This window comes from Pristiophorus japonicus, chromosome 5 (genome assembly GCF_044704955.1).
Source record: "Pristiophorus japonicus isolate sPriJap1 chromosome 5, sPriJap1.hap1, whole genome shotgun sequence".
Classification (NCBI taxonomy): domain Eukaryota; kingdom Metazoa; phylum Chordata; class Chondrichthyes; family Pristiophoridae; genus Pristiophorus; species Pristiophorus japonicus.
The window spans coordinates 237962644-237988982 of record NC_091981.1 but is presented as its reverse complement, the minus strand read 5'-3'; the positions used below and the strand labels follow the sequence as shown (position 1 = coordinate 237988982).

Genomic DNA, 26339 nt, shown 5'->3' with positions numbered 1-26339 from the left:
AAAGGGGATGGAGTATGAAAGCAGGGAAGTCTTGCTACAGCTATACAGGGTATTGGTGAGGCCACACCTGGAATACTGCGTGCAGTTTTGGTTTCCATATTTACGAAAGGATATACTTGCTTCGGAGACAGTTCAGAGAAGGTTCACTAGGTTGATTCCGGAGATGAGGGGGTTGACTTATGAGGAAAGGTTGAGTAGGTTGGGCCTCTATTCATTGGATTTCAGAAGAATGAGGTGTGATTTTATCGAAACGTATAAGATTATGAGGGGGCTTGACAAGGTTGATGCAGAGAGGATGTTTCCACTGATAGGGAGTCTAGAACTAGGGGGGGCAAAATCTTAGGATAAGTGGCCACCCATTTAAAACTGAGATGAGGAGAAATCTCTTCTCTCAGAGGGTTGTGGATCTGTGGAACTCACTACCTCAGAGAGCTGTGGAAGCTGGGACATTGAATAAATTTAAGACAGAAATAGACAGTTTCTGAAACAATAAGCGAAAAAGGGGTTATGGGAAACGGGCAGGAAAGTGGACCTGAGTCAATGATCGTATTGAATGGCGGAGCAGGCTCGAGGGGCCGTATGGCTTACTCCTATTTCTTATATTCTTATGTTATTAAGTACAAATGTTTAATAAACTTCTTTTAATTTAACCAGAATCAATGCATTATTTTGTGAATTTAACCATCAGTATATATTAGACCAACATAAACCAACACAACATTATTAAAAGTGCAAACAGGTGTAAACAGTCAACATGGTGCGACACTATAATCAAACGTGCCACCGTTTAGCCTTCAGGCAGAAAAACGTTCACAGATTAGCCACTGACGCAAGTCTCTAGTAATGGCTATTGGTCCCCTTGGTCACCCCACCCTCCTCCGCCGTCGTCGTCCTGTGGCTTGAGGTGGTTCCTCCTCCTGCTGCTAAGTCGTCCTCTTCCTCCTCCTCGTCAGCCGCCTCCAAATGCTCAACCCTCTTTCTCTGCTCAGGAGGATCTTCAATGTCCAGTACCTGTCCCTTCATGATGGCAGTGAACTGAGCGACGTTGTGAGGGGGTGCCGCTGTTACCTTTAGTTCTACAGGTAGGGCAGTCCTCCTTCCACTTCTTGGCCGTATGTCTGCCCTGATTAGTTGGCAGATCTCAGTGATGACCTCCTTTCTGAATCGCAGCCTGCGAAAGCAGTCTGCCTCACAGTTGCAGGTATGAGCATTTTTCCCTATAGACTCAGAGGGTAAGACCTCCTCCCCATCAATCTGTCTCCTCGATATCAACATCGAATTATTCGTCGCCTCTGCATGCCATGTATGGCCAACGCCCTTATCACATCAGGCATGCTAAAAATTGTACCATTATTACTGTTATTATGCAGATAAAGACTTAAATCACTGACAGCTTTCCTCTCCGTTTTACTCCACAAGGCTGGGTGAATGCCCAAGATCGGACCACACCCTGATCTGCGCATGTGTTTGTTTGTTTGTTTGGTGATTTTCTTGGGTCACCTGTAACAAATGGTCATTTCTAACTTGCTGCTGTGCCTGTACACAAAATGTCCTGTTTCGGATGCTGACCGAGCTCAAGGCACGGGTTGAAGTAGTGCAGGCCGGACAGGATTGCAAGCTCAGCCGGACACAAGCACAACAACTCGATGCTCAGCTTTAAAAGCAGCCCGGGCTCTGGTGCTTGTGTGCGGCCGCCGCTCCCCCGACCCGTGCCTGGAGCCCGGCCAGCAACAATTGTGTTGGGGTGGACTGTCGCAATATGGGTGAAAAAGAACCCAGCAAAGTTATTTCAGTTCCCTCCGAAAAAAGGTCATATGTTTGTTTTTTTACATTGTCTCGCTCCAAAAACTCGGAAAGGTACCTGTCAAAAAAAAATCCATGCATTTGTACGTTATTTTTATCTTTCGCTTGGCCCCAATGTCCTTTTGTGCACGCGCCGATTTCCTTAAGTTCACAGAAGGATTTTTTGGGGGGGGGGGGGGGGTGCTTTTTGGCAGTGCGTACTGCGCTGAAAAAAATCGTGGACATCCAGAATCACCTAACTGCACTAAAACGGCGCCAGAGCCCATTTTCACTCGTGTCTACGGCAAAAATTTTTAAACTGCCGCACATGGTTGGCGCCGGCGTACAAACGTTGGTGAAAGTTGGAAACGGAGGATTTCACGCCAAAAAAAAGTTTGGACGCCAAAAAAGGCGCACAATTGTGGCAATAATAGGGGCCAAAGAGTCCATATTTGCATTTTGTTGGATCATATCCAACTGCAAATATACAGATTTTAATCAACTTTAAGATTTTTTAAAAAACGCAACTTCAGTTGGAAAAATTCTCCACCAACAATGTAAATATTCAATTCTACAACCCACAAGTTTCAAAGTTAATTTTTGCCAACTCGTGTTGACTTCTCTTTTAAAAGGACTGAATTTAAAAAATGATCAAAAATTGTATACAAAATCTACTTTTAAATAACTGGACAAAGCTATCACTTCATTCCTATCTTTTCTTCATAGTTTTCGTTTTAGAAAATGGGTGAGTTTGGGAGTTCATCTCTGAATGAGAAAGCCAATTAGTTCATTGATATTGAATTAATGGCAAATTAATATTAGGTCAGAAGCACTAGGAACCGGACCAAGACTGAACACATTTCATCAAAGATCCTTACAGACAAAATATGGTCTCATGAATGCAAGCTACATTTAAATCCAGGTCCCAAGAATGAAGATACATACACTGCTGTATCCCACTGAAATAAACAGTTCCCCAGAAGGGAGAACTTACGCAGCAATTTTAAATCAACCATACTTATTAAACCTTTTTAGCAACTAGCTATACTGATTTCACTCAACAATGTTGAGGCATGTTTGAAGACTGGTTTGTATATCGAGTTCTCCATATACACCCAAAAGGGAGTTAGATGAAGTCCTTACTACTAGGGGGATCAAGGGGTATGGCGAGAAAGCAGGAAGGGGGTACTGAAGTTGCATGTTCAGCCATGAACTCATTGAATGGCGGTGCAGGCTAGAAGGGCCGAATGGCCTACTCCTGCACCTATTTTTCTATGTTCTATGTTTCTATATGGTGGAGGCTGGTGATTGCACTGATCAGATGAGAGGGTAAAATTTCCTTTATAGAAAAAAAAGTAGATAGCTTTAAAGTAGTGTTAACCATTTTATTTACATCTTCACTAAAGTGAGAAAACAGAAAAAAATCAGGCCCTAGGTGTTCCTGCACGAGGTAGGAAACTTGCGAGAAGATTCTCACCCAGTGTTTCACATATGCATTTCCAAGCAGTTGGTATGTGGTGTAACGCACAGAATACAGTGTTCTGTGCTCGAGTAGGGGGATATCCCTGCTAAGACCAAGCTTATGGTCTACAGGGCTGTAGTAATACCCGCCCTCCTGTATGGCTCAGAGACGTGGACCATATTCAGTAGACACCTCAATTGCTGGAGAAATACTACCAACGATGTCTCCGCAAGATCCTGCAAATCCCCTGGGAGGACAGACGCAGCAACGTTAGCGTTCTCGATCAGGCCAACATCCCCAGCATTGAAGTACTGACCACACTTGATCAGCTCTGCTGGGCAGGCCACATAGTGCGCATGCCTGACCCAAGACTCCCAAAGCAAGCACTCTACTCGGAACTCCTACACGGCAAGCAAGCCCCAGATGGACAGAGGAAACGTTTCAAGGACACCCTCAAAGCCTCCTTGATAAAATGCAACATCCCCACCGACACTTAGGAGTCCCTGGCCAAAGACTGCCCTAAGTGGAGGAAGAGCATCCAGGAGGGTGCTGACCACCTCGAGCCGAGAGCATGCAGAAACGACAGTCTGTCTCACCTGTGACAGAGACTGCAATTGGACTGTTCAGTCACCTAAGAACTCACTTTTAGAGTAGAAGCAAGTCTTTCTCGATTTCGAGGGACTGCCGATGATGATGATGATGATGATGATGATGATGATGGAGGGGGCATACAGATTCATAATCACAATCCACCCAACACAGTTCCTGCAATCATGGCGATGGAGAGGCACCAATTAGAGGGCAGTTGCTCCACACCCCTATAGAGAAGGTGGCAACAATCAGAGGGATCAACGCCCCAACTTATTGTTAAAACATTCTCAGCATCACTGGCTTTGCTCATGAACCTCACATCCCTTACAATCAGGAATTTGCCTATACTGCCCAATATCTAGTTGTATGATGGTGTGATCCTGGAGCATAACAATAGAACCCCCTTGCTATACGAACAGCTTACTTTAAACTTGCACATGCCCTCGTATCTTCAGGTGGACTAATAACACTTTTCATGAGATGAAGCCAGGCACGAATCATTAAGTTGCTTCTATTACTCTATACATTCAATTATTGACTGTAATAGCTATAGCAAATTCACCAACTTCATTTCAGTCCCTCCTCAAAAGGAAGACAATAATAAACTGTGCGATATTGTTTGTGGGCTAAGTAACATTTTCTTATCGTCAGCCTTATTACTGGCCTAGATTCTTAGCTGCCTTTCTCAGCGGCACTTACTAACTGGCCCAGAACATTTGTTCTCCTGTTCTTCCTCTGGACAGGGATGTTTAGGGTTTGACCTCTGTATCCCTTTCCTGGCCAATAGCTCTTCCAATTATACCAGTTACCACCCCCTGGGTGGAGGATACAACAACTTACCCCTGCCGCTTTCAAAGTGAATAGAGTTATGTTGATGCAATGGTCTGATCCAACGACAGGCAACAATCCACAGGCTTTAAAATGTTCTTCCCTTCTCCCCACTCCCCAAGCCCCAGCTTCAAGCTGCAGAGGGGATTTCTAAACCCACGAGAGCTCAAGTTAACTTAAAAATAACATTTGAATATAAATCAAACCCAGATCTTGTGTGGTCAAAGTCAAACTTCCTGAAATGTGACGCCTCTCATACACTTCATAGTAAATGGATTCAAAGCACTTCAGTTGAATGGTCCAATCTGAAATGTTAACTATCTTTTCCTTTGTTCACTTCCAATATTGATTGGCTTCATAGTTCTAACTAAAGATGAGACAATCACCCAGCGATACGATAAAGGAAGTAGCTTAAAGACAGGGTCCCCTAGGAGAGTGGGTTACACAATGTGTTAAACACACTTTTTACCTCTGGATCCTAGGTTCAGATCCATCTTGGATTAATGGGATTCAATTCTAATTTTCCTCCATTAGCTAGAAGGATCTCAAGTGAAATGAGCTTGGCCAGTCTCTAGCATGTTTCTAACAAGTACAATTTAAGTATTAAAAGATCTTAATTAGAGAATACTTGCCACATAGAGTTTGGAAAGTTCTGAACCAACACTTTTCTATAAGAGGATTCTTGTAACAAGAGAACTGGAATCCTGTCAGCCCAGTCTTCCCATCGTGCTTTGGCGTAACACACAATGAAACAAATTTAGTAAAACAACAAAAGTCAAGGACTGAAGGTCAGTGGCATGACTCAGGTGTCAGCTATTTACCAGTAACCGAGCCTCAGTGAACGCAATTCTCCAACGGCACCTGACAACATCAATCAAGAAAGCTATACTCTGCGTATTGCAGTGTTATGCAAGTGCCCTTTTCCCCCCGTCTAATCAACCTATAAAATTCCACACTAGATGTTTTAAAAGGCAGGCAGGTTTACTGTGACAGAAATAGTCAATTAAATATAGCAGCCATGCTTAAACGAAGAGTGCAAAATGAAGGTATGGAATGGCATGAAAAAGCAAGCTACAGCAAACACTTAATATTAAGCTATAAAAAATGTCTCAACTGATCATTATCCATTTCCCCATTTTAATTCAATAGTCTCATTCTGATGTTATAGTGTAATATATTTGAGTTTTACTACATACTGCTATGGAGAATTCATTTTGAGTGCCCATAGAATAGGCAATTTCTTCAAAATTAGCAAAATGTTATTACACTGTAAAACTTGCTTTAGAAGTTTTGCAGGCTCGATGACTTTCAGTAGCTGTTCCATGGAGAACAGTGAGTAATAGCTGAGGACCTAGCATTACAGTCACATCAGGTTTGGGAGGGGGAAGGGAAACAAGTGCTGTGCAGGGAAACAAGTGCTCTACCCAGGAGGTTATTTTTAAATAATTTTACAAGTCAGGGTGATTAGTGAAGACAAATGTAGGTTTCTTGCAGTCAGAATCAGGTGAATTTATAATGGGGAACAAAGAAATGGCAGACCAATCGAACAAATACTTTGGTTCTGTCTTCACGAAGGAAGACATAAATAACCTTCCGGAAATACTAGGAGACTGAGGGTCTAGTGAGAAGGAGGAACTGAAGGAAATCCTTATTAGTCAGGAAATTGTGTTAGGGAAGTTAATGGGATTGAAGGCCGATAAATCCCCAGGGCCTGATGGTCAGCATCCCAGAGTACTTAAGGAAGTGGCCCTAGAAATAGTGGACGCAATGCAGGTCATTTTCCAACATTCTATAGACTCTGGATCAGTTCCTATGGATTGGAGGGTAGCTAATGTAACCCCATTTTTAAAAAAAGGAGGGAGAGAGAAAACAGGGAATTATAGTCCGGTTAGCCCAAGGAAGCAGTTGAGGCTAGCTCATTGAATGTATTCAAGTCACACATAGATAGATTTTTAACCAATAAGGGAATTAAGGGTTACGAAGAGAGGGCGGGTAAGTGGAGCTGAGTCCACGACTAGATCAGCCATGATCTTATTGAATGGCGGAGCAGGCTCGAGGGGCTAGATGGCCTACTCCTGTTCCTAATTCTTATGTCTTATGTCTTATGTCTAGCCTGACATCGGTAGTGGAGAAAATGTTGGAATCAATTATTAAAGACGTAGTAGCAGTGCATTTGGAAAGCAGTGACAGGATCGATCCAAGTCAGCATGGATCTATGAAAGGGAAATCATGCTTGACAAATCTTCTATAATTTTTTGAGGATGTAACTAGTAGAGTGGACAAGGGAGAACCAGTGGATGTGGTGTATTTGGACTTTCAAAAGGCTTTTGACAAGGTCCCACACAAGAGATTAGTGTGCAAAATTAAAGCACATGGTATTGGGGGTAATGTACTGACGTGGATAGTGAACTAGTTGGCAGACAGGAAGCAAAGAGTAGGAATAAACGGGTCCTTTTCAGAATGGCAGGCAGTGACTAGTGGGGTGTCGTAAGGTTCAGTGCTGGGCCCCCAGCTATTTACAATATACATTAATGATTTGGACGAAGGAATTGAATGTAATATCTCCAAGTTTGCAGATGACACTAAGTTGGGTGGCAGTGTGAGCTGTGAGGGAGGATGCTAAGAGGCTGCAGGGTGACTTGGACAAGTTAGGTGAGTGGGCAAATGCATGGCAGATGCAATATAATGTGGATAAATGTGAGGTTATCCACTTTGGTGGCAAAAACAGGGTGACAGATTAGGAAAAGGGGAGGTGCTATGAGACCTGTGTGTCATGGTACATCAGTCATTGAAAGTTGGCATGGTACAGCAGGCGGTGAAGGCGGCAAATGACATGTTGGCCTTCATAGCGAGAGGATTTGAGTATAGAAGCAGGGAGATCTTGCTGCAGTTGTACAGGGCCTTGGTGAGGCCATACCTTGAATATTGTGTACAGTTTTGGTCTCCTAATCTGAGGAGGACATTCTTGTTATTGAGGGAGTGCAGCGAAGGTTCACCAGACTGATTCAGAGAATTGTGAACCTGTGGAATTCTCTACCACAGAAAGTTGTTGAGGCCAGTCCATTAGATATATTCAAAAGGGAGTTAGATGTGGCCCTTACAGTTAAAGGGATGAAGGGATATGGAGAGAAAGCAGGAATGGTGTACCGAAGTGCATGATCAGCCATGATCATATTGAATGGTGGTGCAGGCTCGAAGGGCCGAATGGCTTACTCCTGTACCTATTTTCTATGTTTCTATATAAGACTAGATTTTAGTTAATGAAACTCAAGAATATGGCTATTAATTACTTGCATATTTCACAGCAAAGGACATCCCAATTTTAAAGCTGGGAAAAAAAATCTAATGCAACTGTTCCCGATTCACGTAAAAACAAAAGGAAGTTTTACTAACTGCTACAATCACAGCTATCTAGAACACAATTACCAGTAACATTCACTTTGAAAGACCTCATTAACTTTCCAAGTACACAATACTGTGTGCGGGCGGGGAAGTGGAGCTGAGGCCAAGATCAGATCAGCCATGATCTTATTGAATGGTGGAGCAGGCTCGAGAGGCCACATAGCCTACTCCTGTTCCTATTTCTTATGCTCTTATGTTCTTAATAAAAATGTCCTTGGCATTTCTATTTACAAATTATAATAAAGCAGAATTGGAGACATTACAGAACTTCTCAATTTGTAGTGAAGAAAACTATGTAATTCTGGCACTAACACATCCAGTCCATGCAGGGTTTGGAATCCAAATTACACAAGAGAACATTAGAATAACATCTTCTCTAACTTGTTTAGGATCAGTAATACAGCACTTTGTTGGTTTAAACCTGGTTGTATGTAACAAAGAAACATTGAAATGTGCAAAGCAAAATTCTCAGCTGCCAAAACCAACACATGCCTTTCCAGTGGTACATAATTCACCTCAGGTGGAATGGGAAATGAAAGAGCAATACACAGAGTGTACAAATACACAGAGTGCAATATACTTAAGTTAGTGACAAGTACACCTTACCTAGTGATCTGTCCTTTGTCTGGTTGGTTGAACGAACAACAGGGAGGCTTGCCCGCAAACGGGTCCCTCTATTAAAGAGATGTGGCACCTCCGGTTCTGCCATTGCTTCGAAAGAATCCGCTGATGCAACGGAGAGATGTTCAGCCTGGTCCCCGAGACCAGACTGGGAACTTCTTAAATGCTTTGGGCTTCTGCTCTGCAAGAAGGAAAACATGACTTTTTAAAATTACTATACAAGTCAAACCACTAAAGATCTGCATGCAATCATACTGAAGATTATAAACCTGGAAACCAGTCAAGCACAACCTCTGCATACCATGCATTGTTAGAAGGTACAGGATCATGCGTTAAGCTACCTGCAATCATACTCTTTATTCAGATATCATTTAATTCCTATCCTTTGAATGAATACATTTCCACAACAGTTAGCCATTCATTTTGGCAGGGGTTGTCGCAGAATTCAGCCCATAAACTAAAACCTTTATAATAAATCCCAGAAGTACCATAACTTAAAAATACTGCCTCCCCCTTTAGTGATGAACACTTTACTGGATGAATTGGTCTCATGAATGGAAAATGAACTATGGTACGTATTTGGGAATATGTTTAGACATTGGTCATACTGCCAAGTTTGGATTGATGCTGGATCCCTCATCATTTTGGACTAAATGTATGAGCCATCAAGAATCCCAAATCCCAAAACTGTGATTAAGGCTAAATGAAGTACACAACATATTTCTAGGGTCACAAATCACCCTTGCGTTGTTCCTCTTTCTCCAAAAGAATCTGGATCATTCTTCGACTCAAGGAAATGGAGAGGTGAATTACATCTAGGCATCTCTTAATACCACTTTAAAACAGGTTAACAGATAGTAGTGCAATTGACCATTGCTATTACTTTTGTTCTTCATTTCCAGTACAGAATCAGTTTCTCTACTGTCTCAGATGGCTTGGTTAAAGTCAAAAAGATTAAAATTGGTATCATATCCAACTACAGATGAAGGCCTATCGAAACAGGGTAAGTAAATGAAACTAGGGCTATTTGCTTTTGTGCTGGGTAAACACAAGGACTGGTCGAGTCAAATGGCCTGTTTCTATGCTGTAATTTCTATGTACTTGCATGTGAGGAATATGAATATGCCCAGGAACTACATCAAAGGACTGGATCATATGTTTCACATTTTGAATTCTCCATTATATAATAAATAAACATAACCATATGTGAACTGCCAATTTTGGAAACCAATGTCTATTCAGTAACTAGATAGACACCTTGTTTATTTCTCATTATCCCCATCCTTAATTGGATAATGGCATTTTTAATAATCAGCTCAATTGTATTTTTATCACTTTTTTCCAGATTGCTGCACGGATAAGTTTATACAAGTATTTTGGTCCCTAAATGGAGCTTTACAGTTTAATTATATAGGAATAAAATTTCTGTGAGGGTTCTCTCTACCCCGTGCCATAACTTCGTTGCAAACCTTGGAGAAATGGCATAAATAACCATTAACGTAATTTCTCCAGGATTTTTGCCAGTGGGAGATCGTGGGAACCGCCATGGAAATTCCAGCCGATAGTTTTATTTAGCTCAGAGTATGCACATGATTCAGAGTTGAACATTAAAGCCCTTCAATTCACCACAATCATGTCAGAAAGTAGGTATGCTTATTATTTCTACTTTGAACTAAAAATCAATACAGTGCTTCAAAGTGGAGTGTTCTCGTTGGATACACACCATTGCACTAAACACAATCGAGAATTGGAAAGCCAATTACAAATATCTTCTCTAACATTAGACAAGATGTGAGTCAATCACCCCTTCAGTATCAGCAGCAATGAAGAATCTTCCACTGCCGCTTGAGCCCAGGATGTAACTGACTACAAAACAAAATTGCGATGGCAGACTGTAACTGCAGATTCTAATCGTGAGCATCACTTGTAGTGAGGAATTGAAGGTTGCAGGATGATGGTTCAACAGACCTGCCTACAGTATACTTCCAATAAACTGCTAGTGAAATGCAAATATGGGTGACGAACATTCTTGAGACATTTTAAAATCAGTCAGAAACTAACTGCTGCTGAGGCAATTATCTCCTGAGAAACCAACATTCTCAAACTCTCGCATGCATCTCAACAGTTTGTGAAAAGTTGTTACAGAAAAATACATTTGCAATTAATCAGGTCACACTCATCAGTGAGTCACATAATCCAAGTTAGTACGCTAAACTAGTTAGGACTAAAAGAAAACAGAATATTCTTCTTAGATTTGAATTATAAATTGGAACTGTAACATTAAATAGATAGCATAGATAGAGGTGTGTCAGCAAGAGAGATAAATCTGCCCAAGTTTTGTTTTGAAAAATACTTTTGGTTTTATTTCTTTCCCTATTCAGGTCACACCATGCCACACACCATTGCCCAAGTGTCACAGTATTGTAGGTGGTGAGCCTCTCCCAGTGCTCTGGTACTGGCACTCTAGCCAGCAGGTATCAGGAAATGCTCAACAATGATCTTGGGAAATTCCTTCCAATCTTTGTACCCAGCACTTACGCAAATGTCTGGTCCCCACTTGGAATGTCATTCTGGCAGCAGAGCTGCAGATTGAGAAATAGCAGGTACAAACCCAAAACCTTCAACTGTTGCAGATTAGAGCACCAACAGACTGTGCCATTCTATCTTTTTAAGTCCAGTTTTAAAACTGAAGTGTTCCAATTTATTTCAAAAACATCTAACATTGGAGCCTGTAACCTAATTGTCAGACATTTATGTAGGCCTGTGGAGCTTAAAGAAAGAAAGACTTGCATTTATATAGTGCCTTTCACAACCACCGGACGTCTCAAAGCGCTTTACAGCCAATGAAGTACTTTTTGGAGTGTGGAAAACGTGGCAGCCAACTTGCGCACAACAAACAGCCATGTGATAATGACCAGATAATCTGTTTTTGTTATGTTGACTGAGGGATAAATATTACCCTTACATCAAATATTGGAGCTTACATCAATCTAGAGTCATTAGGCAACAGGCCCCATTCAAACAGGCAGACAGTCCTAGCCCTGAAAGCATCTATTTTGTCATCTTTAAACTTGTATTAGTTGAGTTGCCTGCACACAGTTGTTGCCCATCAACCGAAAAGAATGAGTGCAAATTCACTGTGAAAGAAAAGGACAAGAAGGAAAGTAAGGTACTAACTCTCTGGGATGACTCAATTTTCATCAAGAACCTTTGCATGTCAAGCTCTGACTGAAGAGAGGCCAACATGCATTGCAGATTCTGTGATCGACAGAAAGAAAAAGTAAGGATTACACAGAAAAAAATACTTCTAAAACTCCATCTGAAAAGTGAATTCTGTCATCATGATAAAAACAAATATAGAATCATTAGTGTGCACCACTGCTTCACACCAGCTCTCTCCAGTGATATGTCATTTATCTACAATCTGGATTATTCTAAAATTTAGGTATGCTTAACCATTCAAAATACTAAATTCCTGTATATTTCATGACACTTTTATGAATTCAGAAAGATAGTCAATAATAGCACAATACTGAACAAAAGCATAAAATGGAACTAAATAATGCAATTGTACAAATGGCTAGCTCTTAAAAATGGATTCAAGGAACCTTGCCACAAGCAGGAGGCAGGTTGTTTTCTCCAAAACTTAACCAGATACACTTTTAACAAACTACATTTCAAGACAGATGGCAAAAAAAAGCCAGATTCTTTATTTTACAAAATGAGATGAAGTCAGCAGGCAGAAAGGGCACTTAAATAAAAGATACACAGACTTGTGAACAGGAAGATTAAGAGAAATTTAATAAAGCAACAAATTTTAGACAGATGTGCCTCCGCCATCAGGATGGTTGTGCTGGCTAAGTCAGTTAATACAGCGCTTCACTGCATTAATAATGTGCACCCATCAAAATAATACAGCAATCGCTTTCACAGAAAACAAACAGTCCTATATTTCACCCTGGGATAATTAAAATGTATTGGGGGTGAAATGTATTTTTATAAAAATATAAATATATTGTCTACAAACTTTTGAATGATGTTTACATGGAATTCTATGTAAGCCTAATCTTTCAGATAGCAACTTCAACTTTTGTCCCAATATGAATGGTGTCCAGTTTTCATCAATGAATAGGTAACATCGAGTGGGTAATAGAAACATAGAAACATAGAAAATAGGTGCAGGAGCAGGCCATTCAGCCCTTCTAGCCTGCAACGCCATTCAATGAGTTCATGGCTGAACATGAAACTTCAGTACCCCCTTCCTGCTTTCACGCCATACCCCTTGATCCCCCGAGTAGTAAGGACTTCATCTAACTCCCTTTTGAATATATTTAGTGAATTGGCCTCAACTACTTTCTGTGGTAGAGAATTCCACAGGTTCACCACTCTCTGGGTGAAGAAGTTTCTCCTCATCTCGGTCCTAAATGGCTTACCCCTTATCCTCAGACTTTGACCCCTGGTTCTGGACTTCCCCAACATTGGGAACATTCTTCCTGCATCCAACCTGTCCAAACCCGTCAGAATTTTAAACGTTTCTATGAGGTCCCCTCTCACTCTTCTGAACTCCAGTGAATACAAGTTACAACAAATAATTTAATTGTGGGTTGCAGATGACAGAGGAGGCTGAGGCTTAATTGAGGTGTATAAAATTATGAAGGGCCTAAATAGAGTGCATAGGGAGGATCTATTTCCCTTAGCAGAGAGGTCAATAAGCAGGGGGCATAGATTTAAAGTAGTGGGTAGAAGGATTAGGGGGTGTTGAATTGAAATATTTTCACCCAGAGGGTGGTTTGGTCTGGAAAGGGTGGTAGAGGCAAAAACCCTCATCGCATTTAAAAAGTGCTTGGATATGCACTTGAAGTGCCGAAACCTCCAGTGGTACAGACCAATGTAAGAATAAAAGTGTTTAGTAATGACAAAATTGATTCTGTATATATATATATATATGTTAAATATGTAGGTTATATAGAAAGGCTGCTGTTTCAATAGAAACAAAATGGATTGACTTCCCCAAGTTCATGTCTCCTCTGGCTGAGCAGAGCTCAAGGAACAAAGGAAGCAAGGCTTTGAAACTCACCAAACTAGAAAAGGTGTTAACTGAAAAGCCATTAACCTAATCAAGGAATGGAACTGGCTCTCCAGACAGACACATGTATGAGGAGAAGCCAATCAGGAATGGCCCTGGAGCCAAGACTCAATCCTGAGGCTTTTTGAGAAACTATGGCCTTAAAGGATATAAAAAGTCAAGCAAAGATTGCTAGCCCTCTCTTCTCCTTGGCACATGGCAAAGCAGAAACCTCCCTCCACAGCAGAAGGATGAATATCATGTGCTTGTGCTTTGCCAGAGGGAAGTGAGGTATACCTTTTTCTAAATTATTATTCTAACATTGTATCTGTTGTAACTAAGTAGATCCGTAGGATAGCTGACGACTGCTGATACATGTGCATGTGTGTGCGTTTAATAAACTATTTCAAATTTTTTTTTAAAGAATTGGTCTTGTTGTCAATTTAATGCCAGAGATTTAGAAATCTTGCATCAAGAGCTGGAAAGCGGGATTAGGCTGGATAGCTCTTTTTCGGCCAGCACAGACACGATGGGCCGAATGGCCTCCTTCTGTGCCGTACATTTCTGTGATTCTATGACAACAAATTGCAAGAGGAAAGCTTGAGCAGATAGAGATATTGCTGATATTCAGTTGACTGTTTATTGCTCATACTAGCTGCTTTGAGGAGATGGTGGTGGGCCCGCCGCCTTACAGTTTGGTAGAACAAAGTGTCTTGCTTCAGAAGACAATTAAAAGTCAACCACGTTGGTGTGGGACTGGAGTCAGGCAGGACCGTGTAAGGTAGGACGTTAAGTACCCAGTTAGGTTTTTATGACACTTCATGGTCATTTTTCACCAGCACTTCAAACATTTTTTAAAACTGAAGTCAAATTCTCAAACAGCCATGGTGTGAGTTGAATTCTCTTCTGTGGTTTATTAGTCCAAACCTCTGGATTACTGGTTCAGTAATTTAACCACTACACTACCACACCTTTTTTTTTGTCATCGTCTGAAGTCCAAGATGAAGTTCTGACTTATCTCAATCCCACCCATTCTGTATGTAACACATGGTATATATAGGAATAACAGTCGGCAATTCAGCCCCTCGAGTGTGTTGCGTTAATCAGTATCATGGTTGATCTGTACCTCAACTCTATTTACCCGCTAATGACCCATTTCCCTTGATACCTAACAAAAATCTATGGATTTCGGTCTTTAAAATTTCAATACACACATTTCAGACCACTTGGAAACTGGACCCATTTTATTGCACAGGATTATAAACACGTACTAAATACAAACCAGATTAATCCCAAGGTAAATTTATTTGTGACTAGATATATTTAAAATGATTTTTAAAGGCACGGATTTAGTGTAATAATCCAGCCATATATTAACATACAAAAATGACAGGCAGAAAAAGACGAGTTGATCCAACAAGTCTGCCCTACATCCATGATAACTACAGCATCGTGACTAGACACTACCACCACTCCCAGGAGAGGCAAAATCGGAGAAAAACCTAAAGCCAAAATTTATTTTCTTGCAAGATGTGTGTGCAATGTATGGCCATTGTCAACAAAATAACTGCTGTTTTATTACGTTTAGCAACACAGGTACACAACCCAGTGTTCCCCCCAAATGTTAAATTTGGGTGCGCAGTCCCTTTAATGGTTGCGCGAACCATTCCAACTTTCAAGCATACACTATAAAAGCCAGTCCCGGGCTGTGCGGGACCGGCAGACAGCCACACAGCACCGCAGCTTAAAGGAGACGTTGGTCACAGCTAGTCGCCATGGGAAATATATCATGGCCTGGAAATCGCGGCCTCCCTTGGTCCGTTCGGAGTGTCTACAGACCCGGGAAGGCATCGCAAAAGCCGGTTTTCAGCGCATAATGCACATACACTGAAAACCGGCTTTTCCGATCTGTCAAGCTCCAGCTTGACAGATCCTCTGCATCTCAGGAGCCAGAACATTCGCATGGGCAAGATTATGATATTTAATCGTAATCTTGCTAAAAGCAGGTGCATAGCATAGTTTTACAGGTGCAAGAGTTTTAAAACACACAAAAATATTTTAAAACACATTTTATTGTTGAAAACCCTGCCCATTAAGGTAAGTTTATTTTAAACCGTAATGAAAACTTTTTTTAAAAATCGGAAAAATATTTATTTTTGTAAGCCATAAATAACTTTAATTTAAGTTATTAAATATGTGATGTATTTTTTCTTTTTTTTTTTTAGTGTTTTGGTGTTTGGGGGCGGTTTCTCAATCATAATAATGGGATCGCCAACTTACAGAGATCCCATTATGATGAATAAGAAAGTACTGTACCTGGATTGGCTGCCATGTGACTGCAGCTCCAACTTACGGACATCCCGACGATGCACACACTCCGACGCGCAGGGAGAGGAGGCCTCAGGACCGGAGGCCTCAGGACCGGGATCTCTCATGGGCGCAGCAAGAACAGATACGGCACATCTTTTTTTAACTTTTTCAGTCGATCGCCCACGGGAAGCAGCCGACCGGGATTTCTAGGCCGATAAATAAAAGTAGTATACTTGTATCTTAAGGCTGCAGCCCTACCATAGATGGAAAAGTACTTTTGCCAGAAATTGCATGGATTGCACAAACAAACAATTCAAATTTCACCATGCACAGGTTCACACTCGTGTCTACTTGCTGGATTTTACATCAGGTAACAAATGCACTGGAAAGCCACTTTAAATCGACAGAGATTACAGTTGGCGTTACAAAAAGCAGAGTAGTGCATTGCAACATCAACACATGATGTTATGAGCTAGGAGGACACAAATTCAATCCTCTTTGCTCCACATAGTCCCTGGTCTCAGCTGTACCTTTGTAAGGTGGCATCAATTGGAGACCAGAGGGGGGAAGGAAGGAAAATATTTTTTTAAAAGCCACCACTGGGTTGCTATTGTGCATCACTTCAGAGCTGGCTGAAGGGCATCATGTGCAGGGTTCTGGAAACAGGTCAACCAGCAACCTTCTCAGCCACAGGAAAAGATGTGGCCTAAGATTAAAATGAATGGCTGGGGAAGGTTATGTTCCCAGAGTGACTATTTGTACTAGTTTTTTGTGTGTCTTTCTGTGCATGCGCACATTGGACTCTGCCCCCTTTTTGAGCAAGGGCCTTCGATTCGGCCGTGAATGCGCAGTGCGGCGTATGAGGAAGCTGGAAGTCGGAAGTGGCCAAACCACGAGTCGTATGGAGCTGGAGGTGCTGCTGGAGCTCGGAGTTGGAGATGGATTTGCTTCTAACTTTTGCATTACTTGGAACATTTTTGCAATCTTCTGTGGGAGAGAAAACATCGGATGTAGTGGGAGAGGTAGAGAGAGAGAGAGAGAGAGAGAGAGAGAGAAAAAGAGACACACGGGGCTGGGAGGGCGAAGAGAGAGACAGAGACTGGAGGGGCGGGGGGGAAGAGGGAGAGAGAGGGGAAGTGGGAGAGAGGATCGGAGGGGAGAGGGGGAACTTAGGGAAGACGGATCATATTGTTCCAACCCCCTTTGCACCCACACCGGATTTCTCGGAAAGCTCGGTGCGTATGTTACAAGGGACATCATTGGAGTGGATGAAACCCGGAAGTAACGACACTGTCACTATTCACTTCGTACCCAATAAACCTGTTACCAATCCATGACCCACACACAATGCCCCATCTATGGTGGGGTGGGGGGAATCTAAGGTCAGGAACTTGGACGAGAATGGGGTCAGCACCTTGGGCTGAGGGTGTCAGGAACTTCAGCTGAGGGCGGCATGAATTTGGGCTGGGGGAGGAGGGGGTAAGGAACGTGGGCTGGGGGAGGGGGGAGTAGGAACTTGGGCTGGGGGAGGAGGGGGTAAGGAACGTGGGCTGGGGGAGGGGGGAGTAGGAACTTGGGCTGGGGGAGGAGGGGGTAAGGAACGTGGGCTGGGGGAGGGGGAGTAGGAACTTGGGCTGGGGGAGGAGGGGGTAAGGAACATGGGCTGGGGGAGGGGGAGTAAGGAATGTGGGCTGGGGGAGGGGGAAGTAGGAACTTGGGCTGGGGGAGGAGGGGGTAAGGAACGTGGGCTGGGGGAGGGGGGAGTAGGGAATGTGGGCTGGGGGAGGAGGGGGTAAGGAACGTGGGCTGGGGGAGGGGGGAGTAGGAACTTGGGCTGGGGGAGGAGGGGGTAAGGAACGTGGGCTGGGGGAGGGGGGAGTAGGAACTTGGGCTGGGGGAGGAGGGGGTAAGGAACGTGGGCTGGGGGAGGGGGGAGTAAGGAATTTGGGCTGGGGGAGGGGGGAGTAAGGAACTTGGGCTGGGGGCGGTAAAGGTTAAGGAACTTGGGCTGGGAGAATTCAGCAACTTGGGCTGGGACGAGGGAGCTCTATCCTCTCTGATGTCTGAAGTCAGAATGGCTCGAATTACACTTTGCAAAGTCACTCAGAACGTGGGCTGGGCGGTTCCAATTACACATTCCAGAGAAACCTCTGGGTGTGGCTTATCCTCCAAAGAGACCAATCAGCAATCAGGTCATGTGACTATGGAGAGGCAATCAGAACATTTTCTCATGCAAATAGTCATGTCCTTATGTTGCTGCTGTATAACAGTTGACACTTTGCACAGGACATCACAGTACTCTGGGAAAGTGAAAGATAATGCAGAAGGGGGAACGGTCAAGAGAGAGAGAAATTAATTAGGTTGCAGTGTGATGAGTATGAATAAGCTGCCTTGGTGATGAGCAAGTGGTAGAGCACAATTAGCCCTTGGTGACACCATGCAAAATTTGACTGAGAACAGAATAGTAACCAAGTCCACTTATCAACTTCATAAACTTGGGTTTATCCTTTGGAGGATACAACACTTTAAATAAAGCTCATTAAGGTCTGTCCAGCATTCAACGCACTCGGCAAAATTTTCAGCCTGGGACAGTCAATACAAGGACGCAAAAGCACAGCAATGTTTACAACTCCATTACAAAAATTTAGGGAAGATATGGACAGATTGGATAATGAATGAGCTGGGACAACTGCTCTGTAGAATTAGCAGCTATTAGGCCATTTAACTTGTGCGTTGCCACATCACCAAGGGATCACAATCAATTGGAGTACAAGAAGTGTAACGGAAGGCTTGTATCTTGAAAAATTGATTGTTAAACAATGCTTGTCAAAGCCCAATAAAATCAGTAAGTGGTACGACTGACTGTATTAATAAATCGCTGTGCTGGACAAATGCCTGGTTTTTGAACTAAAAAATAATTGGAAAGAACAAAACTTGTTTGGAATGTAGTCAATTGATGGATATGGAAATTACTCAAATGCTTGTGGACAATAAAATATTCTTATGTATACAATGGAAATCTGTAACAAATTTATCATCATTCCATTCCTTCAATTCATTAAGGACTAAAGTATATACTCATTGGAAAAAAATCTGAAAAATAATCACAGCAAAACTGTTGAGCTTGCACTGCAACAGATGTGCATTTATTAAACTACAACTGTTGCTGGCTAACAAAACAAACAACTTCACACGAAGAGTGCAACTTTATTATCCCAAAACGGCAGGCTGCCAACTCGGAGAAGCCTTCAGAATGAATGGTAACGTTAACAAACACATGTGCAATAACTGCAAAAGCAACAACAAAGCACACTGGATATACACAGTAGGTACACTGGAGTCTGGAAGGCAAAAAGACGGGTTGATGTTTCAGCATATGTCAGAGAAGTGAGGGGGTGGAGGATTTTCAATGTCTGCCCAAAATGGACATGAAGTTGACAGACTGCCTGTGCTGCCTGCCCGAAGCCAACGTCGAGAGGCATGGATCATTTTCAGGTTCGGGTATCACCAACAAAATACAGGTGAGCTGCCGAGAGCTCAATGAGTGCGAGCGGGTAGCTCGCCATACACAGCGGCAGGAAATGCAGGGGCTTCATGGGGCGAGCTGAGCTGGAAGTGATTATTAAAGGCGATGGGGTGGAGACCCAAATCCTGCTCTCCGGACCACACAAAATTCCACCCCCCCAAAACAAGTTTGACCTTTTCCTGAAGCGGGTCCCATTAAGGACAGCTGGTTAGGCCGTACACCACCTGGTGCAAATGGGCGGATTGTACGCAGCACACAGTCTACCCATTTGCATCTGAAAAATGCAAATAGGGTGCTAGAGGGCACAGGATTCCAATCTGAATATGCAAGCTGTCTCCTGCCCATTTCAGGTGGGCATGCTGTGCACCCATTTAAAGGCCTGCCTAAAAATTGCATCGGATGCACCCTGGGCATCCAAGGTTCCCTTGTCCTCAATCTTCTACTGCCAGCCACCCATTTCTCAGGTGAGTATCATCGAAAGTAGAATTTTTAGATGAAACTTCCTCATTGTTTGTTTGACACTCAAAACAAACTGGTTATTCCTGTTTTAACATTCTTTATTGCTGCCGCCGATAGGTATTTTGCATGAATTCAAATTGACATAGTCAAGTCTGTCTTACGGAATTGCTTTCTCTGGGTTGTATCTGCTGGCACTCTGAATTACATAGAATGTACAGCACAGAATCAGGCCATTTGTCCCAAATGGTCCATGCTGGTGTTTATGCTCCACACAAGCCTCCTCCCACCCTTCTTCATCTAACCCTATCACCATATCCTTCTATTCCTTTCTCCCTCGTGTACTTATCTATCTTCCCCATGAATGCATCTATGTTATTCGCCATGCGGTAGGGAGTTCCACATTCTAACTACTATCTGCTTAAAGAAGTTTCTCCTGATTTATTCGTAACTATTTTATATTTATGGCCCGTAGTTTTGGTCTCACCCACAAGTGGGAACATTTTCTCTGCGTCTACTCTATCAAACCCTTTCAATCTTTCCTGATAGGTTCTGGCATGATCATTGTGACTCTTTTTTGCACCTTCTCAAGTACCACTACATGATTTTTATAATATGGAGACCAGAACTATGCACAGTACACTCCAAATGTGGTTCTATACAAGTTGAGCATAACGTGTCTGCTTTTCAATTCTAGCCCTTTAAAAATGAACTCCAGTGCTTTGTTTTCTTTTTGTTATGGCATTATTAAGCTATACTGAGGAAGTACTGCACTGCCGGAGGTGCCGTCTTTCAGATGAGACATTAAACCGAAGCCTCGTCTGCTCTCTCGGGTGGAAGTAATGGCACGATGCAAAGACCAGGGAAGACCTGACCAATATTTATACCTCAACCAATATCACTAAAAACAGATTATCTGGTAATTTACCTCATTGTTGATGGTAAAACCGAGCTATATGTAAATTGACTGCTGCGTTTCCCTACATTACAAAAGTGACTACATTTCAAAAGTACATAATTGGTTGTAAAGCAGTTTGGGACATCCTGAGGTTGTGAAAGGCGCTATATAAATGCAAGTCTTTCTTATTTTCTTTACTGACCACAGATCAAGTCTGGGAGTTTCATGGTCTGTATAGTTCAGCCTACTCATTGGCTACACCGGCTGAGCCATCTGGAATGACATTACATTTCTGCCAGCAAACACTGAGGAAGGTCAACACAGGTCAGAATGCAAAAACTCGAGTTCAGCACCTAAATAAAATGGCAGCTCATGACACCCAGGATTTCTTAGCTGCCAGAGGCACTAGCAGCAACAATATAGAACAGAAGACCATAGGAATTACTGGAGACAAGCCCAAGGTCATTCTAGTTCACCTTCTACCTTCCTGGTAGTTACACGTTGCAACAATAACAGAGATGTTGATGAACAGTGGCAATAAATCTCTATCAATTTTTTTTTTTAATTCGTAGCCAATCTTTCCAATTCTTTGTCAAATCACAAACGCCAGAGGTCACCTTGCACACGCCAAGGATCACTCTGCGCCAATGCTCTTAGCCAAAAGGCCTAGAGCCACTGCACCGTTCCTGGAAGTACTGCAATACCAGGTTCGTGCCATGGAGGTGGATGGGTCAGGCCCCCCACACACCTCCGTGGAGGTGGATGGGTCAAGCCACCCCACCCACCTCCTATCAATTGTCACTAACAGACATGAGGCGAGGCAAATTCCCAGTGGTGTAAAGCTTTAGGAACTATAGGTCACATGTTCCTCTCAAGCATGCTACACTTACCATATGTCATATTTCAAGTTACTCATATATCCCCTGTACTGTATTCCAAAATATTATTTTCTGAAAGATATCTATTTAATTTCCATTTGAATGAATTAACACTATCTGCAACACTCTCTAGTTCCCTTCCCAGATCAAATAAGTTATCTGTCTCCTCCTTGTAGCCAATGAGTAGGCTGAACTATACAGCCTGTGTAGCATCATTGTGATGCCCTCATCCCAGCCCATTTTCAGCGGCCCCATTCCATCCCTTGTTTTTCTTTCACTTAATATAACTAAAATCCTGTTATCCTACACTTAAAGTTGCCATAGAGCTGCCATTCTCATGCATTTTTGTCCGGGCATGTTTTTTGGAAGGACAAGGCAGACACCTTTACTAAAAGCAGCTGACAAAAAGTAGCAACCTTACCTAGCTGACCAGGGTTGAATTTTTGGGGTGGGGGAGATGGGTGAACCTACTGCCATATTTAAAGTGGAGGGGAGGCAAAGAATTGTTCTTATCTGAATGACTAAGAAATACACTCCAAGTCTGTAATGTTAGTTTCTGGATAACGTATTGCATGCACCACATTCTGCTCACATTTTTCTTCTATTTGAAGGCTGAAAGAAACCTTAAAAAACTGCAGTGGCAAGAATGATCATATTTGCATAGTGTGACAGGCTCACAATAACCACTTAATTCACAACCTTGAGGAATGGCATCCTGGAGCACTACATAAGCCAATGCTGCTGCTTCACATTTTCCTTTAGTTCTGAACAGAAATATCTGAAGCTGAAAGACCGTACATCAACTTATATATGATGGTTTAGAATTTTTAAAAAGAGACTGGAATCACAGGGTTAATTATACAGCAAGAAATAGAATTATACAGCAATTAAATATCTTGCCAAGGCAAAAAAAATACTGGCCCAGTTCAAGAAATTAATAAATAATTCGCATAAGCAGCTTTTCTGACCATATGACAGGAGTAATGTTGGAATTTTTCAAGTGAATAATCATTACCCAAGGCAGCTTTAAGAAATCCACAGGCTCAGCTCTCCAATGCTGTCTTTATTCTGCATTTACCGATGCAGTTCCAACAGCACGTGAGACGATGTGAGCAGAGAGCTGCAGTTACACGCAGGTTGGCTTCCTGTGGGGTGGGGACTGGCAACGCTTCACGCAGGTGCATTCAAAATGCCGGGAGCTGTGTTCGCGAGCCTCTGACGCCCAGTGACAAGAGCTCACAGGACAATCTGCTCTTTTCAAATCAGTAAAAACTAAACGCTGGCCCTAGAGGCCATTTTAGTTTCAATTCAAAAAGAAAAAGAAAACTGCTTGCTGACATTTCAGAACCAACATAATGCCACGCCACCTCACTTTTACCAATGCCAACCCACAGGCTGGCAGTGTTATATGGCACTTTCGGCACCATTGTCTCACGTGGACAGTATCCACAAAAGACATTACAGTGAAGGCGCACTCATTTGCTGGGCGACAGATGAAACATAATTTACACAAACATTAAGATGAGCCTTCAACAAGTTTGAGGGTTTGCATAACTTTCCACCATTAAGAAGCATTTTACTATAGAAATTGAGAGAATAGAATTTCCAGCTCATTATAAATTAAACCATCAAAGCACATTGTAGATACAGCAAAGTAGTTAAGAGATATTCACTATCCTACCTTACTTTATACGCAAGTATCTGAGAAACATCCAACACCAATATATACACTTGATAATTCCATTGCCGGTAGGCACTCCTGCAGTAACAACTGTCCTTTGCTTTTGCACACTAAAATTTCCAAGAGCATAATTGCTACAAAGTTAATATTTTTAACTCAAAACGGTTGCAACACAGCAAGAAAAGTACTTTTATGATAAACTGTAACTTCACTGTAGGCCTAATGTCATGGTGAGGAAATATTGTTCAGTTAAAATGCATCGAGCAGAAATTCATGTTTGAAAGAACAACCAGCCCTCAGAAAGAATCACAATCTCCTTTTATGGCTTGATACCCAGTCGGCCCAGTAGTTATGTGTCCAACAGGGAAGATTTATGAGAAGAATTTCTTGAAATCACACAGTACATTCAAATGCCGTTGGGGAAGATACTGGTTTAAACACCTTGTGCACAAGAAACTCAAAGTCAAAAGGTAATTTCTATTTTCTCTTGCTTGTCAAGTGTATTTGTAAGCAACAGTACAAAGCTAGAGTGAAACATGCAACTTAAGCACCCTTCTTTTGCTTAAATTCTTCTTCAGGGCAAATACTGATCCAGCATAGGCATCACTTAAACTGAGCTCCTCCCAGAGATAGCCTTCCTCCTTGTCTTCCTCCAGTCTCAGCACTTAGTAACCTCTTATCCTTGGTGATTTCAATCTCCATCTCAACTTGCGTTGCCCTCTTTCCTCTGATTTCACTACCCTCCTGTCTGACCCTTAAATTCTCTCTCCATATAAACTCTTTTACACACATTCACAGCCATACCCTCTACTTTGTCATCTCACATAGCCTCTCTACTCCCATCACCTTGATCACAGACAAGGCCATCTTCGACCACTTATGTGTATCCATTACTATTCACATCCAACTACTCCCTTCCAACCCCACTTCTTTCTTCATTCGCCCTTGTAAAAAAAACTCTACTCCAAGTCACTTACAACTGCACTTTGAACCTCTAGCCTTTGGCCCGCCATTTGCCATGATACTTCTGCAGCTGTTGATCTGGTCAAACATTCCTTAATCTGTACCTCTGATGGCATTGTCTCCAGTAAAACCATTGCTCTCTTCCATACTGGTCATTCCTTGATATGCTACCCATCTTCATCCCTCAAATCCAAGGAGCACAGACCTGAGTGGACCTGCTGCAGAATTGGTAGAACCATCTATTGCCTAATTTGGCTGGACCACATCAAGCACTTTCGGACCTTGTTCTTCCTTGCCAAAATTATTAATTACTCCAGGCTCATCCTAGACTGCTAAGACAACAACATGGCTTCTTTGTTCGGTGCCTTGCCACTGATGCACTTACCTCCAAAAAGTATGACGATCTCAAAGGCTTCTTTGTCACCAAAATCGAGACCAATTTTGGAATTATCTGTCCTCCTTACTATGAAATCGAGGGGGATGATTTTAAATTTGATGCATTGTGGGACAGGCAGCCAATGTAAGTCAGTGAGTACAGGGGTGTGCAGGCTTTAGTGCGAGTTAGGATATGAGCAGCTCGCCAAGCCAAACTTCTCTTCTATCTCCCCTGATGCCCTCTTGGAGCTGATCTTGTTCATGAAAGCCACCTCCTGCTCTCAACTCCATTCACACGAACTTCTGTTCACTCAGTTCCACTCCTAGCTCCCTTACTATCAGGCATTGTAAATGGTTCCTCACCTCAGATACTGACCTATCCCTTTCAAAACCATCATCATCCCCTCCTCATAAAATCCAACTTTGACCCCTTTGTTCTCCAAACTACTGCACGATCTCCAAAGTCCCTGAATGTGATGTCGTCCTCCAAATCTATCCACATCTTTCCTGCAACTCCATGTTCAAATCTCTCCAATCAGGTTTCTGTCCCTGCCAGAGCACTGAAGCAGCCCTAATCAAAGTCTCATATTGGTGACTGTGACCATGGTACACTATCCCTCCTTTTTCCATATTAACCTCTCTGCAGCCTTTGATCCAGTTGAAATCCTCCACCACTGTCTCTCCTCCATCTCCAGCTCAGTGGGACTGGCCTTGCTTGGTTCCATTTTTACCGATTCAATCATAGTCAGAGCAGCTCGATCAATGGCTTCTTTCCCCGCTCATGCAATTACCTCTGGAGTCCTCGAAGGATCTATATTTGTGCCCCTCTGCTTCCTCATCTGCATGATGCCACTTCCCAACATCATCCAAAGATATGGGTGAGGCGCACAGCTCAACTTCTCCACAACCTCAGATCCTCCACTGTATCCGTGTTGTCAGTCTGCTTCCCGAAAATACAGTCCTGGATGAGCCGCAACATCCTCTAGTTAAATAGTGGAAGACGAAAGCAATCATCTTCAGCCTGCCACAAACTCCGCACTGATTCCATCCCCCTACCTTGCCACGGTCACAGGTTGAATCAAACTGTGTGCAACCCCGACATCCTAATGGACCCGGAGCCATGCTTCCAACCTCATATCCTTTCCATCAGAAAGAACGCCTATTAGCATCTCTGCATCATCCCACTCTGCTGACGCCTAGGTCCTTCAGCTGTCAAAACCCTGATCCAGGCCTTTGTCGCCTCCCAACTTGATTATTCCAATGCTCCCCTGGCAAACCTGTTATTCTCCATAAAATTGAGCTCATCCAAATTGTTGCTGCTCATATCCTAACTCGCACTAAAGCCTGCACACCCCTGTACTCACTGACTGACATTGGCTGCCTGTCCCCCAATGCATCAAATTTAAAATCATCCCCCTCGATTTCATAGTAAGGAGGACAGATAATTTCAAGGCAACACACTTGCACCTAAAATCAAAATCATTAAATCATGCTCTAGTAA

The 26339-nt window shown here is 42.6% G+C and overlaps 1 protein-coding gene across 12 annotated transcripts in view; it reads right to left on the bottom strand.

Moving 5' to 3' along the window:
- The window catches only part of LOC139264638 (sickle tail protein), an 801407-nt gene that overhangs the window by 227908 nt on the left and 547160 nt on the right, over window positions 1-26339 (bottom strand). For 7 of the 12 annotated variants that reach the window (XM_070881417.1, XM_070881420.1, XM_070881418.1 and 4 more), the window contains 2 exons: window positions 11864-11944; window positions 8672-8867 (listed from right to left, as the gene is read on the bottom strand). In XM_070881417.1, the coding sequence (XP_070737518.1) occupies window positions 8672-8867; window positions 11864-11944 (277 nt within the window). Of the gene's footprint in view, window positions 1-3887; window positions 3952-8671; window positions 8868-11863; window positions 11945-26339 lie in introns of those variants that run through there. The other 5 variants (XM_070881422.1, XM_070881424.1, XM_070881432.1 and 2 more) reach the window with 2 other exon arrangements.